The following is a 17,089-nucleotide window of genomic DNA, read 5'->3' on the forward strand; positions in this document are numbered from 1 at the left end:
CTGCAATTCATTTGATTAATTAATGAGTATATTGTAAAAAAAAAAAAAAAGATCATCAAACCTAATTTTGAAATATAAACAGACTTTGACAATGATTCGTCTCTCGTTATTAGACTTTTTGAAAAATATAAGATCAATAACATAGAAAAAGCACTTCAATACAAACCTTGAGATGAAAAATACTATCATTGAAAGAGAAAAAACAGACAACAAGTGTTCCCCTGCATTCATCTGGTGATGTAATAACAGCATAATTGATGTTAAATACGTGTCATTGTGAACCCCTACTTATATTCCTGGCAAACCCTTTTCCTTGATTGTTTTAGCATAAATTATCAATCTGCTTGACCTTTATGATATTTTCTGAACATAATACAATTCTTTTCATGGCACAACATGCATAAATACAGTCTAAACACATGCCAGTTGTCTCCCACGGGCCCAGTCATGCCATTTCAGTCATTATCCATTGCCATGAAATGCAACTATTCAATTCACACATAGTTATTTGAGCTGAGGATTCCTCTCCCTTTGTCAAAACGTCCTGTAAACTCTTTAATATCTCATTAAATGAATGTCAAACAGAACACTCTAATATGTGCACTGTGTTTTCCTATTCAACAGAAAGCATGACAAGGAACAAAGGAGCAGATCAGCAGAGGGTGAGATTTTGTCATGTAAGCACCGTTCATGGATACAGAGTCACATTGTAAATGTACACACTGGGGGCGAAAAGCAAATTCCTTCGTGGTCACTGTGAATTTGGTCTGCCACCATGAAAGGAATTCTTGCAACATGCTAACAGCGAAAAACCTTGAAAAACCTCAAAGGCATTCCACTAAATCATCCAAACGAAGCATATTTTCATTAAGATATAACGCTGCACAGAATTCAGACAAGTTTTCACATTTATTGAATTAATATTTGTCATCGATACTCAAATATACACTTGCAAATTAATGACAGCAATTAAAAACAATCATATATGAATAGTAATGTTGAGAAAAAGGGGGGGAAATTGCATATCATCCCAATATTTGTCTTTGGGTGTAACGCTGTTTACAGCGTAGAGGATGTTTAAGAAACTAGCACTAGCAACCACAGTGAGTTTGTTCAGTCAGGTTGTGTCCGCTGTCATTATGTTAACTAAATATTCAACAGCTTGTGTCCTGTGGCACGACTTACCAGAAGCACATTGGACACTCGATCGCATGGCTATTCTGAAGCTGAAAGAGATGGTTCACCCAAAAACGAAGATTCGGTCTTCAATGGTGTGCCTCAAGGAAGCTGTCTAAGACCATTGTTATTTTCTATTTTTACCAATGATCTTCCTTTGGTTTTAAAGCGTGCAAGGGCAGTTATGTATGCAGATGATACAACATTATATCTACCAGCTATAGCTGAAGTGGTCAAAACAGATAGAAAATATGGTAATAGTTATGGGAAGAGGTCTATCAGTTATTAATTTTTTTACTACATTATTGCATCTCTCAAATTGTGCAAACAATGGTTCTTACTTATTTAGAGTACTGTCCAGTGGTATGGCCGAGTGCATCAAGTAAAGACTTACAGTTCGTCCAGAATAGAGCTGCATGACTAATTCTGAACTGTAATAGAAGGGTTAATATTATGAGAATGCACAAAATTCTATAGGTTGGCTTCTGGTGAAGGATAGGTCAACTGTTTCTCTGCTTTGTTTATAAGAAACATTTCAGTATTGAGAGTTCCTGGTGCATTGTACTGTCAACTTTTGTATAGAATTGCCATCGGACATTACATGTGTTTTAAAAAGTAAAATGAGTTTTAAAAAAAACGTATTTAATGTACTCAGTAAATTGTTGATCTTGATGTTGTGGATGAATTTTGGGTTTGTGTGTTTAATTGTATTGGTTTTATTGTTATGGATTAATGTAATTGTTTTTTACTTGTTGGACCCAAGGAAGAATAGCCACTACCTTGGTACTGTATATGGGTTTTTCTTCATATGGTCACTTGTGGCCCTGTGGGTTTTTTAGAAAGTAAACAAGTAGACCTACAAAAACATTTAGTTGTGAAATATGAAATTTCATGAGCTTTATTGTCATTCTGTGGACATATAGTGGAACGAAATGTCGTGTCTCGCAGGACCACGGTGCTACATACTAGTTAAACATAAGATAAACATACAACAATGCAAGTATAAGAGAAAAAAAAAAAGCATCTGACTATACATATTCAGAGGGGGACAGGGAGATGAGTTAAGAGCTCTAACAACCTGGGGAAAAAAGCTGGCTTTTTCAGAGCTCTGAATTTTTAAGATATTTATTTATTTAGGCTATTTACGGTTCTTGGAAAAGGCTACATTGTTAGGTGTAAAGGAAATCAATACATGGGACATAAAAACATACTGGTTCAACTTCAATATATGTGGAAATAAATCTACTATTGTCCAGAAGATGTCAGTAAGAGTTCTGCAAATCCTGCCCACAACGCAAACTACGGATAATTTCAAGAAAACCGAAATGCAAAATATAGGTACTCTAGTCAGCTATTAAAGTCAACCAATATATTTTATTCTCCCTGTGACAAAAGTAGCACATTTTTGAAAAGGCAACAAACTCATGAATGCCCACGTGCTCCATTCCGCCGCCGTTCACGCGCGTGCACGCAGTCCGCTTCCCGTTCAAGATGGCAGCCACCATGAAGAAAGGAGTGGTATGTGTTCAAATAAACTGCTTTCTGTCTACATTCCCTTCGTCATTTTGCACTAGTTTAGTAACGTGCTAGTAGCTCTGAAACAGCGACAACAGTGAGCAGAGTGACTTGTTTTCACTGGTTGTGAGAGCAGCTAAATGGCTAACGTCACATTATTGTGATGATTGTCATGATTTTCTGGCATTGACATTTTTATTTATTTATTTTCATTAACGTTACTCTTTCAGCTGTAGATCATTTTCCTTCAGCTTATGTGCAAGTAAATATCTGCTAACGTCACTGTGTATAAAGATTACAGCTTTATGCTGTATTGTATTAGCGCGCACACACACACACACACACACACACACACACACACACACACACACACACACATATATATATATATATATATATATATATATATATATTAAAAAAAAAACTTACAGCTTCAAGTTTTCTATACCAAAAATAAATAATATACAACAAATAATTGTAAATAAAGTGAACTCTGCATAATTTAACATTCAGACATGCTTTTTATGACATAACATTTGAACATATCAGTTTATTTACTCTGAAGTACTATTTTAAAACACTGCGTATGTCTACAGACACAGTATATGAACAAAAATTATTGCAAGGCATTATTTATTGAGTTTATAGTTCCCTTTACATAAAAATATACTTATTTTTAACTTATAATGTGCATTTTAATATAGAGAGCAAAATGATTTGTTTATATTGGAATAAATGCATTGTTTAATTAAAAAAAACTCGCTGGAATAATAACAGGCAGCTGAAGATGTCAATGTAACATTTGAGGACCAGCAAAAGATCAACAAGTTTGCCAGGAATACAAATCGGATGTCTGAACTTAAAGATGAAATCGAGGCCAAAAAGGTAAATAGATGGTTTGAAATGCATTCTAGTTTGCATTTTGTCCAGGCGGATGCTGATCAAACCCTGTTTATGCAGAAATCCTTACAGAATCTGGAGGATGCCAGTGATGACCTCATGATGTGTGAGGACGATGCGCTGCTGATCCCGTATCAGATCGGAGACGTGTTCATCAGTCACTCTCAAGAAGAGACGCAGGAGATGCTGGAGGCAGCGAAGGTGACAAACCAAACCCTGTGTGTTTGTGCGTCTCCCACAGAGCTAGTGAGCCCTACTGAGCCTTGCCTCAATCTGGACAACCTTGTTGCCTAGTGGTTAAAGATCTGGGCTGGAAAGGTTGTAGATTCAAATCTCACAAGAGTTGATCCGACTCTAATCATTGTGTTTTTGCTCATGACTTAACCTCAGGTTACTGCAGGAGGACATAATATGTACTAGATTTACTGGCCATTAAACTGCATTACTTCATTTCTTTTTTGCTGTACAATTAATTGGCAATATCGTGTTCATTATCACAGGCATTGTCTGCGATAATGAACGCGATATTGCGTAGCTTGTCAGTGAGCTACGACTCTGTGTATTAAATGCCGCTCCATCTGAAAGCAGGTGATGGAGATTTACTACTGATCACAGAACTGGCAAGATGCGCATGACAATCGCATGCGATTAATTGCACAGCCCTCCAGCTCGTATTTTTGACTTGAAGTAGATGTGCGTGAATTGTAAAATATATTCCAGGGCACATGTGCAAATAAAACAAGTCCCTGCAGGTATTTAAAAAGTCTTAAATTGCTTAGCAAATATCTTAATCATTTTAAGAGGTCTTAAATTTGGACATACAGCCTAATATTATTATTAAACTTCAAAAGATGATGATTTGATTGCATAAACGTGAGCACTGTATATTTCAAAGTTTGCAATCAATGGAACTGTGTCAATAGATTGCTTATTATCGACTGATAATGTTTTCTTTATGTTGTAGATGGTTGTACAGTGCATATTTTATCTCGCAAATTTTTTCTGAACAAGTAGCTAACAAAAGTAAAGCATAGACATTTCAAATTAAAAGTACCAGTGTATTTCAGGATTGTTCATAATTAAGTGTTGTGCTTTTTTCCTGGTTAATATTGGTATTTTGGTAACTTTATCTAGCATTTTAACATTAAATTTAACATTTTAACATTAACTCTTGTAGTTTCTGTCTGGGCTGCCCTGTTATATAACATATATTATTCAATATACCGATTAGACTAGTATTAGCACAAATCGAGTTACAATTGAATACAAGTACCTAACGCAAAACCATCAAGCAAGAAAAAACTGACTAGATACATTTGTGAGATGTTAAAGGATATTTTTATTATTTTATTGGAATTTATCTCATTTTTGCAATCCCTGAATAAGTTACTGGCATCTAACGTTCTTTGCAAAACCTATTTGTACTTGTGTTTCTTGTTTGCCGAGTGTTTGTTTTGAGCTCTGGCTGTAGCGCTCAACATTTCCATACTTATATTTTGGTCTCCACAGGAAGCTCTGCAGGATGAGATCAAAGCTCTGGAGGGCCGTGTGTCGTCCATACAGGTGGTTCTTGGAGATTTGAAGGTTCAGTTATATGCCAAGTTTGGAAACAACATCAATCTAGAGGCAGATGAGAGCTGAGACCTCAAACATGTGGACTTGACCTCACAGACTGTCAGTCTCCAACAGGAAATGGCATTTCTACTCTGACAACAAGTTCTCGCCCTGTTTACTCTGGTGATGTTTGTTGCATTTCACATGTCGTTATGTTTAGTGAATTATTTGAGCTGTTGCATACAGGTGGTTTTGGGGCCGGCTGGATAAAACATCCAGCAAGAGAGAATGAGAGGCACTGATGTAAAAATAAAAAATGCTAAATAAATTTACATTGTTTCCATCTCTTTCAATCTTCTAATTCATTTTTTATTATTATTATTATTGGTGCAATTATGGCTTAGCATACCGGGTAACGTTTTGAGCTGATAATGGAAAAGTTGCAGGTTTTAATCCTTCAACATTCAGCTCATATCTAACCATTGTGCCCTCGATCAAGACTTTTAACCTCAGGTTAGGGAAGTGTATCAAGTGTACTGTGCTTTGGATAAATGTGTCAGCTAAAATATGTTTAATGCAAGTTATTTAATGTTTATTTTAAAACGTAAACTATGATTTAAAAGTTTAAGGTCAGTTTTTGAAATAAATTAATACTTTTATTCAGCAAGGTTTTTTTAATTATTATTCAGACCTTTACTTCTGACTAAAATATGAGTTCTCTATCCATAATTTTGCTTTCTTCAGTGAAAAGTCGTCTTGTCTGAATCAGGAGAGAAACAGGCAAAGATCAAGCACCATTTACAAGCAAAAATAGTAAAAAAAAAAAAAAAAGTGGGTGGATTTTGATGTGAGAGGACACCGGGGGATGGACATTTTCACTGGAGGAAGCGTTAGATTATGGAGTGGTGTGGATTATAATAATGTATCTATCAGCTGTTTGGACTCTCATTCTGAAGGCACCCATTCACTCCAGAGGATCCATTGAGGAGCGAGTGATGTAATTATACATTTCTCCAAATCTCATACCGCCTTTGGTTAATCTATTTCTTTAACCAACTCTTTTAAGTGTTTGAATGATAAATTAATACCTATAGAAAATATGGGCTGTAACTCAGGATGCAAATGGTCAGAAGGTTTCCAAAAAGGCTGGATTTTATCTCAAAATCAGAGATAGATAATTTATTAATATGTTGTATTGATTTTTCAGAAGGTAACTTTGAAGAACGCATTGGCTGGACTCTGGAAGGGAATACCGTATTTTATATTTTACTGTAAATACAAACAGCTGCATTGTGCATTAAAAAGCTGTGACCTTCATGCATTATTTGCACAAGATATATTTAAATCACACCCATTTTTTTCTACTGAGCAAGAAGTATAATTATTACTCTGTAATTGCATCATTACAGCGTAAACACAGTCACTACGTGGTGACAGAAGCGTGCTAATTGGAAGAAGAAGTGAGTGCTGAATTCCAGCTGTTGTGATTTCTTCATCTGCATAATCAAACACTGGTCTGGTCCTGCTGGAGCAGCGGAGATAGTACTGGCCTAATTAAAGTGAGCGTGTGAGTGTGGCCTGCTCCAGCTAATAAAACAGAAGATAAATAAATGGAGTTAGAGGCTCTGGCGGCCGACCTTGGGAGAATCCAGATCTCAATTAACAAGTTCCTCTGCCCTGTGGGCACCAGGAGAAGCTCCGCCCCCCACTCTCATCCTGAATCTGATGAGATCAGGGATCTTATCTCCCACACAACTCTTCTTCCTTCACTTCATTCTATCCTGTCTTTCTTTTCTTTCCTTCATGTGCTTCCTCCTTCCCCTTTTTCACGTATGTCCATTCTTCCTTCATTCCTTTCTTTCTTCCTACTTGCTTTATTTCATTCCTTTTTCTTCATTTCCACTCTTCATTCATTATATTCTATTCAATTCTTTCTTTTTTGTTTCCTTTCTTCCTTCACTTTCTTTCTTTTCTAAAAGCTTATTTCCTTTTTTCCATCCATCTTCCTTGATTTCCGTCCTTTTCTTATTTCCTTTTTCCTTAATTTTCTTTCTTTCTGCTTTTATTTCCTTCCTCTTTTCCATCATCCTTCCTTCTTTCTATTACTTTTTCCTTTTCTGCCTTCATTCTCTTCATTTTCTTGTTTCCTTTCTTCCTTCATTCTGCTTTTATTTCTTTCCTTTTTTCCTGTACACTATTCCTTTGTCTATATTTCCTCTTCTTTTTCTTCCTTCCTTCCTTTCTTTCTTCATATCAGTCCTTCCTTATATTTTTCATCCCTGAATCCTTCCCCTATTCCTTTCTACTTTGGTTATCTTCTCTTTTCTTTCCTGGCCCTACTTTCCCTCTTGCATCCTGCCTTTAATCATTATTCTTAAGTGCTTGGTATGCATGTGTTGGTTTCAGTAAACACTCGGTGTAGCTGCAGGCACTGAGCTGTTGTTATAAGTATCAGTGCTTAAGTGATAAAATCATCACAGTAAATTACACCTTATGAGCCTTTTGCACTTCAGATCAACTGTATTTAATTCATCAGTGTTACTTGTTTGTTCAACTACACTTTTTTTTTTTCTATTTAGACATGAGACATATGAACTAGATATTTATATTTTTGGTGGGTCAAATCTCTTCTTCAATTTAAATCTACTGTACTTTGGAAATATATTGCCTAGTTTAGCATCTACTGTACCAGGTGACACTCTGTCGGAAATCTAAAACCATGTTTGGTCCTTCATTTATTGCTTTATTGCAGAATAGTTCACTCAAAACTTAAAATTTGCTAAAAGTTTACCCTCATACCATTCTAGATGTAGATGAGTTTGCTTCTTCATCAGAACAGATTTGGTGAAATGTACCATTCCATTACTTGCCCACAATGGATAATCTGCAGTGAATGGGTGCCGTCAGAATGAGAGTCCAAACAGCTGATAAAAACAATCCACACGAATCCAGACCATCACTTAACATCTTGGGAAGTAAAAAGAAACTGCGTGTTTGTAAGAAACTAATTGATAATTACTGCGTTTTACACTGACACCATTGCAAGTCTGAATAAGGAGAGAAATTTGCATAGATCAAAGACAGTTTACAAGCAAAACAGTCAAATATGTCGGTAGATTTTGATGTGAGACAACAACAGAAGATGGACCTTTTCATTAGAGGAAGCATCATTGTGGATATTTGTATTTTGGTCCAACTTGTGGATTATTGTGATGTTTTTATCAGCTGTTTGGACTCTAATTCTGACGGCACCCATGCAGAGGATCCACTGGTGAGATGTAAGAGACGTAATGGTCCAATGAAGAAACAAACTCATCTACATCTTCAATGGCCAGAGGGTGATGGGCACTGAGATGGGCAGTCCATCGAGTCGCATTTGTATTAAGACTCGACCTGAAATGACTCCAGACTTGACTAGACTCGAGGAAAAGGACTAGTGACTATTTTAAAAGCAACTCGAGTCTTTTATCCTTAAATACTTATATAACTGATTTTCAAAAGGCGGACCGCATCTGCACCCGGCACCATCCGGACCGCGAGCTGTAGCAGCAGCACTATTTTAAGTGAGCAGCGCGTCAAAACAGCGGATAACAAGCGCTCAGGGTCGTTTATGGCAAATCTTTCAGCTCTGTATCCTCTAGTATTTTTATCTAAAGCCAAACACGCTTTATTCAACCCCTTCAGCTCCGTGCGCGTTCTCTCTCACTCCAGACGCGCGCAGGCACCAAGTTTAAGAGCTGCGGATGACGCAGTTATTTTAATAACAGCAGAAACACGGAGAGCAGCAAAATTATAGGTTACTTTCACTAAATCACAGCAGAAAAAAAAAAAAAAAAACAATGGTGCAAATATAGTTATTTTTCTTACTATATATTTATCTATCTATAACCTGTTCAAACCAGATGTGACGAGGTCTCTCTGATCTACATTTAGCATAATCTGTAGGCTAGGAACATTTCAAAAGAATCATGTAATTATAATTAGGAAAATTGTTGATAGATGGCTAGGATAGAACTTAAACTTTGAAACTGCTAGTTATTTTTCTTTTCTGCTCAAGATGAGAACGTGTTGATTATTGTAGCTTCAATGTTTTTAGTATAGGCTAATGCTTTTTAAGTAAAATATTAAAATAGTATAGATTTCAAGAGGAAAACCCTGAACAGTATTTTTTTCTGTCACATGGCCTCACATATATCTAAATGTATAAATACAATACATGTAAAAATGTACTTTTTTATTTTTGTATTTATTTTTGTCTGGACCTCTGCTTGTCTGGACTATAATATAATTGAATACCCCTGACTTATATAATGAAGCAAAACTTTATTTGTATGGTTTTGTAATATTTGTGTCACATGCTATTTCCTTATGTGTCATGGTAGATCAGACTCTTTTTATAAAATTTGATTAATTGAAATTACAGTTTTGAACATGGTAATGTATTAAAACATAAGTAACAGGCTGGATGTATATTAACCTTATCTTAGCACCTCTTTTTTTTTTACAATTCAGATCATATATTTTATCTATAGCCTATAAAACAGCTTCATAAGGAAGATTTCAATACATGAGGATTCTGAATGGGATTTTTTAGCAAGCCATTAAATGACTTGAGACTCGACTCGGACTCGTGACCAAAGACTCGAGACTTGACTCAGACTCCAAGTTAAAGACTTGTGAACATATCTGGGATGAACTATTCCTTAAGGTGATTCAACCGCTTTAGAAATCCAAATATGGCAAGTGCACATCAATTGTGCAATTTGATGTCAACTGTGACATCATTTACAAATTCTGCTGTAAGGTATGATCCATAGTTGATCTATGGTTTGCAATGCACTTCCCGAATCTTTCCACTAAGGGCCTCTGTTTCTCAAGTAATTCCGTTCTAGGCGGATTCATTTAGACACTCCAATGTTCACACCAGATCGTCTATGGGGGTTACATCGAAAGGTCACCACCAGCAAATCAAGATTTTTGATTGAATCTCTCATTCTAACAAGCTGCTGAAACGTGTCTTGTTTATTCATTTTGATCACCGTGCAGTGTTATTGCCCACAAACAGATGGCAAACACACGGTGCGCTGTGCCGCCCATGGGAGAAGAACCACAAATCTGTCTCCCAGTACTCTCTCTTTTCCTCTGAGGGGTTCATAGTCATCGCTCAATATCTCCCTCGAGCGCTATAAAACTGCACAGAGGCGTATCACACTTGCTCCTTTTTGTGTCAGCAGTAATCTCAATTGCCAAGGAACAAACATCACTAATGTTTAATGCCTTTTTTATGCTGCATGCTGCTTCTTGTGGATTATTTAGGAGTATGAGAATCCCTGGTCTGAATTTGCTGTGCTTTCCTAGTGTAGCCTTCTAGTATCTGGATAGATTATATTTCTCATTTTGAAATATGAAAGACTTTTTCTATTCTTTTTAAATCCACATGCTCAGGTGTAGGAACTATTTTGTGGAAGATATACTGAAGCAATCCATCTCAAATCCCAAATCTGAAAGGTTGCGTAATGAAGTTCATCTTTTAAATATCTAATGCACCCAGCAGGGGTTTTAAGTCCTGGAGGAGATCCATCTACCTGCAGAGTTTTTGCAGGAATTTCCTACTAAAAAACAGTGCAATTGTCACTTGAAGTGTTTCCGACTTGAAATGCATGCGGAAATCTCGCGCTCTGATTTTTCTGCAATGCGGATGTATCATGTACACAGCTAACTGACTTCTAAGCAAATAAAATGCATCATTGAGTCAAGGTTCCCACAAACACATGATAATAAAACCTGTTCAGCAGAGACAGGTGTGTAGAACACCATCTTCTATGTTGATAATTGTACACCTGTCTAACAAATGCTAATTTGTTAAAATGCATTGCTTTGTTTATCCTCTGCAATTTAGCAGCTAACAGACGTCTTTAGAAACAAACATCAAAACATTTGCCAAGTTAATCGCTGTTTTGTTTCGAGTAGGATATCCCAGATTACAAAAATATGTTCTAAGAACGTTTTACTAATGTTCCCTTTAGGTTATTAAAACATTATTTCTAAATGTTCAAAATGTCAGCTTTTAAATGTTTTAAAAACCTCATGGTATGAGAGTTAAGGGAACGTTACATTTTATCATTTAGCAAACATTGTGGGAACATTCTGTCACAAACTCGGCCTCTGTGGCCCTCCCTGAACACCACCGGAGGGCACCATCACCGGAATATTAACTGAACTGCATTTCCCACAATACCCTGTACCTGAGACTGATTGCGGCACAGGTGTTTCCCATCACTGTCACCCCATATAAGCTGCAATCTCCAACACCACACTGTGAAGTCTTGTATTGCCCTGGCTACACTACTGAGTGTTTACTCTATGTTTATTGATCTCCCGTTTACGACCTTGGACTGTTTATCCGACTCTGTAATTCTCTGCTACCTGCCTTTGTGACCTGATCTCTGGACTGTTGTTTACTTCCCCTGTCTGCCGCCTGCCTCGACTCTAGCCTGGATATCGTTTATGGATTCGGATTTATCTCTGACACCCCTGTCGCTGTTGACTGATCTCTGCCTGTTTGACCCCATCTTATCAATAAAGCTGCAAATGGATCCCTCTGCCTCAGGCCCCTCATTACGCATTCATTTTCAATGTTCCCTGAACATTTTGAAACAAGTAGTTAACATTTAAAAAACCTTTTAGAAGAATATCGTACTAAATACTGTTTTTGTGCTATAGATAACGTGAAATGAACATTCTGTTTATGTTACTGGAAGAATGTTTGTCCGTAACTTTGAGAGACCATTGCCAGAATGTTAGCCAAAGTTCTGAGAATGTTCCCCATTAGTTAAGAATATCCCAAATTTGACTTTATTCATATAGCATTAGTTGAAACCCTAATCAAATGTGCTGAACCAGCTGATATAGAGCTGTGTCCACAGTAAGGGTACATTTACACAACAATGATGTACTAAAACATAATTTTCATTTGCGTTTTTGAAAAGTTTTGCGTATACAGAAGACAAAGCAATTGTCAAAGCAATCCCCATTCACATGGATTTGCAAAAACATCTAAAAAGGCCGTATTATTCATGCCAGGCCAGTAGTTGGCGATGTCGCTTTGTAAAGAAACTCTATTTAGACTGAACACAATATGTATGTGCATGACATGAAATTAGCATTTATGTAGTTTACACAGATGATAACTGTCATATTTTCAAAAAATTGCACTTAAAAACCTATTTTAAAAATGTTCTGGCCGTCAAAAACATAAGTTTTTAGTTGAAATCGGTGATGTAAACACCCCTTAAGATATGAACTTTATAATGAATTGTTAAAGTTATAGGCGATTTCAGAGAGTCTAGCAATAGCAAGTTAGTTTTGAAAGATCCCACCCTCCCTGCAAATCACTCTCCAAAGCCACGCCTCCTCAAAAATACATGAACGCGGACAGGCAGACCAGAGGCTAACCTGCGACACAAGAGACTGCGTTGGTAGAGGATTGAATGCGACGCTGTCAGATTACTTCATGTCTCATTCACCGGTGAGAAAATGTTACAGTACAAAGCGCATAATATTACAATAATAGCACCTTCCATTCTCGCTCGGCCTACAATAGCTAATGAATGCGCTGATGTCTGCTTGAACAAGGTGAGCGGAGGTATGCAAATACATACATTGACAGGTAGGCAGGACAGCCTATCACAGTACTCGGATCGAGCGATATGATTGGACGAACATTTTATGGTCCTACGCCTTCCACAGATGATATGAATACATAAATACATATAGACCACTTCATAATTGCTATCAGGATGTAAAGACAATTTCAACGAGTATAACAAAAAAAATTAATGCTTTTGAACCAAATCATCTACCCTGCCTTTAATAAATTTAAACTGATGCTAAAGTCAAAAAATGCTTTGTTCAATTAACTTAAGGCAACCTTTTCCACACAATTAGATTAGGTCTGTTCAACAAGAATAATACAAGGTTATTTAAGCAAAAAAAATAATTCTTAAACCAACTGTGTAGATAATATTACAAAATAACATAAGAATGATATTAAGAAATGTTTCTTGAGCAGCAAATCAGCATATTATGATTTCCGAAGGATTATGTGACACTGAATGCTGGAGTAATGATACTAAAAATCATCTTTGCATCACAAGAATAATTTATATTTTTACAGTATATTCAATTAGATTTTGAATTGTAATAATATTTCACTATAGTACTTCTTTTACTGCATTTTTGATTAAATAAATGCAGCCTTGGTGAGCAGAAGAGACTTCTTTCAAAAACATGACCCCACACATTTGAACATTAACTAGAACCATATTCTGTTTTTGAGGAAACTTAAGTATTACATTTACTTTTCTTGGACTATTTCCTATTGAATTTGACATCACAGCTCAAAGTTCAAAGGCCAGCTATCTGTTATCAAAATCATCCTTAGTACTTTCCCATCACCAGAAAAGTATATACTTTTAAGTATGTAGTATCAGTATGCGAGTCGACACAGCCACTTGATATTTCAGACAGGTGTGTAACTTGGCTCAAATGTTTTAAGATGACTAGTGCATTCAAACTGATGCAAAACAGCAAATCCAACATCCTCCACGCACATGACGGAAAACAAGACCCTTCACTTGACAGCCCATGTAGAAGAGATTATAACAGCCTGACATGTACGGGAGCACTGGGGGATTTGTGGCAGATTATAAACCTTGGCCCAATGCTGGATGTGGAATGGAAAAGTGCTCAGGGATGCGTGATACGACGCACGGCGTGGGCCGTGTGAGAGAACTCATTGAGGATTCGGCGTCAAAGAGACGCTTCGTTGGTCCAGATGGACTTGCATTGAGGAAGCAATCACTGGCAGGGACTCGGAGATGAATTCATTTGCCAATAATTACATTTCAATCACTGCGGCTTGGGACGCTCTGCTAGGATGCTGAGGGCTTGCTGAATGAAGTCATATTAATGTGTGTTTGAACTTTGCAGGGAACAAACGCTTTGAAACAGAGTTTCAGAGCCGTGCCTGTCATTATTACCAGTCTGTCATTGCCTTTGGGAGAGGGAGTGTTGTTTTAAAGGGATAGTTCATCCTATTCAATTCAACTTATGTCATTATTTACTCACCCTCGTGTTTTTTGTAAACCTGTGTGACTTACTTTCTTCGTACATCAGAAATGGAGGATGAATATACCGGTCATTCTTTCCATATATTGAAATTCATAAGAGAACTAAGGCTGTCAAGCTCTAAAAATGAAGTGAAAACACCATGAAAACGATTTTGGGAGTGAATAAAAGATGACAGAATTTCCATTTTTTGGATAAGCGGTTTCTTTAAATGTAAAAACGACATTTTATGCATTGTTTTTTGTTTTTTTCATTGTCTGGTGGATCTTTAAAACCATTTAATACCCATCTTTTTTAAGGTTGGCCATATTTCCTATTCGCCATTTCCTGACATTTTTCATCCAATATTCTCAATGATTTGGTCAGATAATCTTCAGACCTTGTCAGTCAAACATTTTAATATTCTAAACCATTTTCCTGAAACATTTTCTGCTGTGAAAATGACAAAACACCACAAAAATGAGTTTGGATCAAAATAAGAGTGAGTAAAAGATGACCGTTTTCATTTTTGGGTTCAATTCATCTGTTTCTTTAAATGTACAAACAATATGCATTTTATGATTTTGTCACATTCTGGTGGATCTTTAAAATAATTTACTTTCCTCTTTTTTTTTTTTTTCATGTTTCTTATGTGTCATTTTGTTTGATTTTTTCCCCTTAAAATTTTCATTCCAAATTTCTAAAACTTTGGTCAGATAATCTTCAGACCTTGGCAATCAAAAATTCTGAAAAATGTTTTGACATTCTAAAGAAATGACATAAAAACCCAATGAAAGTGCCATGAATATGAGTTTTGATCAACATGAGAGTGAATAATTTTTGGGGTGAACTGTTTCATTAAGCATTAAAAAAAAAAACTTTTGGTCAGATAATCTTTAGACCCTAATAGTTAAAAATTCTGAAAGATTTTTGATATTCCAAACCGTTTTCCTGAGACATTTTCCACTACAAAAAAATAAAATACAAAATTTAATAAAGAGATAAGATTTATTCTAGCTTCATGGGTTATTTTCTTATAAACACTCGAATGTGGGCAATTTTCATAAAAAAAAAAAAAAAAAAATATATATATATATATATATATATATATATATATAATATTAATTTTGCATTTGCAATTACGCAATCTCTTCTTCTTTCTGTGTTTTATCCAGAAATTCAACACTCTTTCAGAAGATGCATAATAGTGCCTCCTACTGTATAATAGTGAAAACACGGAAAGCTGGAAAATTCCATCAATGGTGGGGAAAGAGTTAAATGTATAAACAACATTTTATGTATTGTACATTTTTGTCATATTCTGGTGGCTCGGTCTTCCCTCATCACTGAGGCGACACACTGATCGTTGTTTTGGGATTGGACCGCATCCATTTGCAAGCTTCACCAGCCCTCTCTCTCTCTCTTTCAAGGGCATATATCAAAACAGTTTCTGATTACAAAATCACTGATAATTTTGCTGCCGCCCTGCATTTGATTCATTCTCAGCATAACATTACAGGCACCGGCTTCCACTCAGTAAACCCATCCAGTCCAGTCACGTCACTCGTGTCCACTTCTCAACAAACACAGGCAGTTTTCTGTGTGCCTGCATCAAATTATGAGGAACACTGAATCCAGAGGCACTGAGCATTGTTTAGCAACTTTATAAATCGAACAAAGTTTTTTGTTCTAAAGCACTGAAATTCTGAATCTAAAGCAGCCCAAAGAACAGTACTGTAAAAGTTGCTGTAATACTTTCCAATAAGAATCAATGCAGTAACATTAGTTATTGCATTAGGCATGAACCAAGCAATAATTTACAACATTAGAGCAGATTTTATATTTAGATAATAAATGGTGTAAAAAATTGTTATTCATGATTGAACCTTATCGCAAAGTGTTAAAGTAGTTGTGATTAGAGTAAATTGATTTGAAAATGTATTTATTTGAAACTACGTCCACTAAACTGGTGAGAATCTTAACTTTTAACTTATATTTTCATTTTCTACTGGGAACCAATTATGCCCCTTTTTACAAGATATAATATAAGTCTCAGGTGTCCCCAGAACTCAGCTCAAAATACCCCACAGATCATTTATTTTATTGTTTTGAAAATGTCTGTTCATTGTAAAAAGTGATGCTGACTTAACTTAAAAAAATTGAGGAAACCCATTGCCTTAAAATGACTAAGTAAAAAGTTAAGTGACAATTAACAATTCACTTAACTTATACTTTTTTATTATTAATTACTTAAAAAATTTAGGAAACCTGTTGCTTTAAAATTATTAAGTCAACTTATCACTTTTTACAGCGATAAGAAGCCTTTTTATGAAATATTGTGTGTCATCAAGCAGCACACAGACTCAACCAGAGTAAAACAAGTAAAGTTTCACAAAAGTAAAATATTTTATTGTGTTTGGGGCAAATATCTGCCCTCCTTGAATGCCGAGTTTGGGGGCTGTAGCTAACTGCTGTAATCACTGTAAAAAAAATACAAATTATTGTTTCATCTTTAAATAAGTTGCTACCCCGCTGACTTAAAATCTTTAGTTTAGTCAACTAAAATATTCCAGTTGTCCCTTAAATTAACACTGAGTATCTTAAAATTTCAAGTTGACTAAACTAACATTTTTTAGTGAGTGGGGGAACAAATTATTTTAAGTTGAAACAACTTTTTGAAACATTTTATTTTTTTTACAGTGTTTTGAGTTGAAGCAGAAACGGACTGTTTTTTGCATGTCTCTTTAAATGCAAATGAGCTGCTGCTCCCCGGCCCCTTTTCCAGAATAGGGCTGTGCCTTTACAGCTGGTACCTCAGTTACTAATTGCTAATAAA

General features: G+C 36.0%; 1 protein-coding gene across 1 annotated transcript; it reads left to right on the plus strand.

The window, feature by feature from the left end:
• Positions 1-2,440: 2,440 nt before the first annotated feature.
• Positions 2,441-5,814, plus strand: LOC306860397 (prefoldin subunit 4-like). Its single transcript, XM_079402071.1, has 4 exons — positions 2,441-2,694; positions 3,469-3,576; positions 3,652-3,792; positions 5,101-5,814. The coding sequence occupies exons 1-4, from the start codon at positions 2,605-2,607 to the stop codon at positions 5,230-5,232; spliced, it is 471 nt and encodes a 156-aa protein (XP_079258197.1). The 5' UTR covers positions 2,441-2,604; the 3' UTR covers positions 5,233-5,814.
• Positions 5,815-17,089: the final 11,275 nt, after the last annotated feature.

Source organism: Barbus barbus, assembly GCF_936440315.1.
Source record: "Barbus barbus genome assembly, chromosome: 41".
In the NCBI taxonomy this organism is placed as follows: Eukaryota; Metazoa; Chordata; class Actinopteri; order Cypriniformes; family Cyprinidae; genus Barbus; species Barbus barbus.

Bases quoted from the DNA above. Each gene is read 5' to 3' on its own strand.
- LOC306860397 (XM_079402071.1), top strand. From the start codon at position 2,605: ATGCCCACGTGCTCCATTCCGCCGCCGTTCACGCGCGTGCACGCAGTC. The intron at 2,695-3,468 runs GTATGTGTTCAA...GAATAATAACAG, and splicing joins CCACCATGAAGAAAGGAGTG to GCAGCTGAAGATGTCAATGT. The intron at 3,793-5,100 runs GTGACAAACCAA...TGGTCTCCACAG, and splicing joins AGATGCTGGAGGCAGCGAAG to GAAGCTCTGCAGGATGAGAT.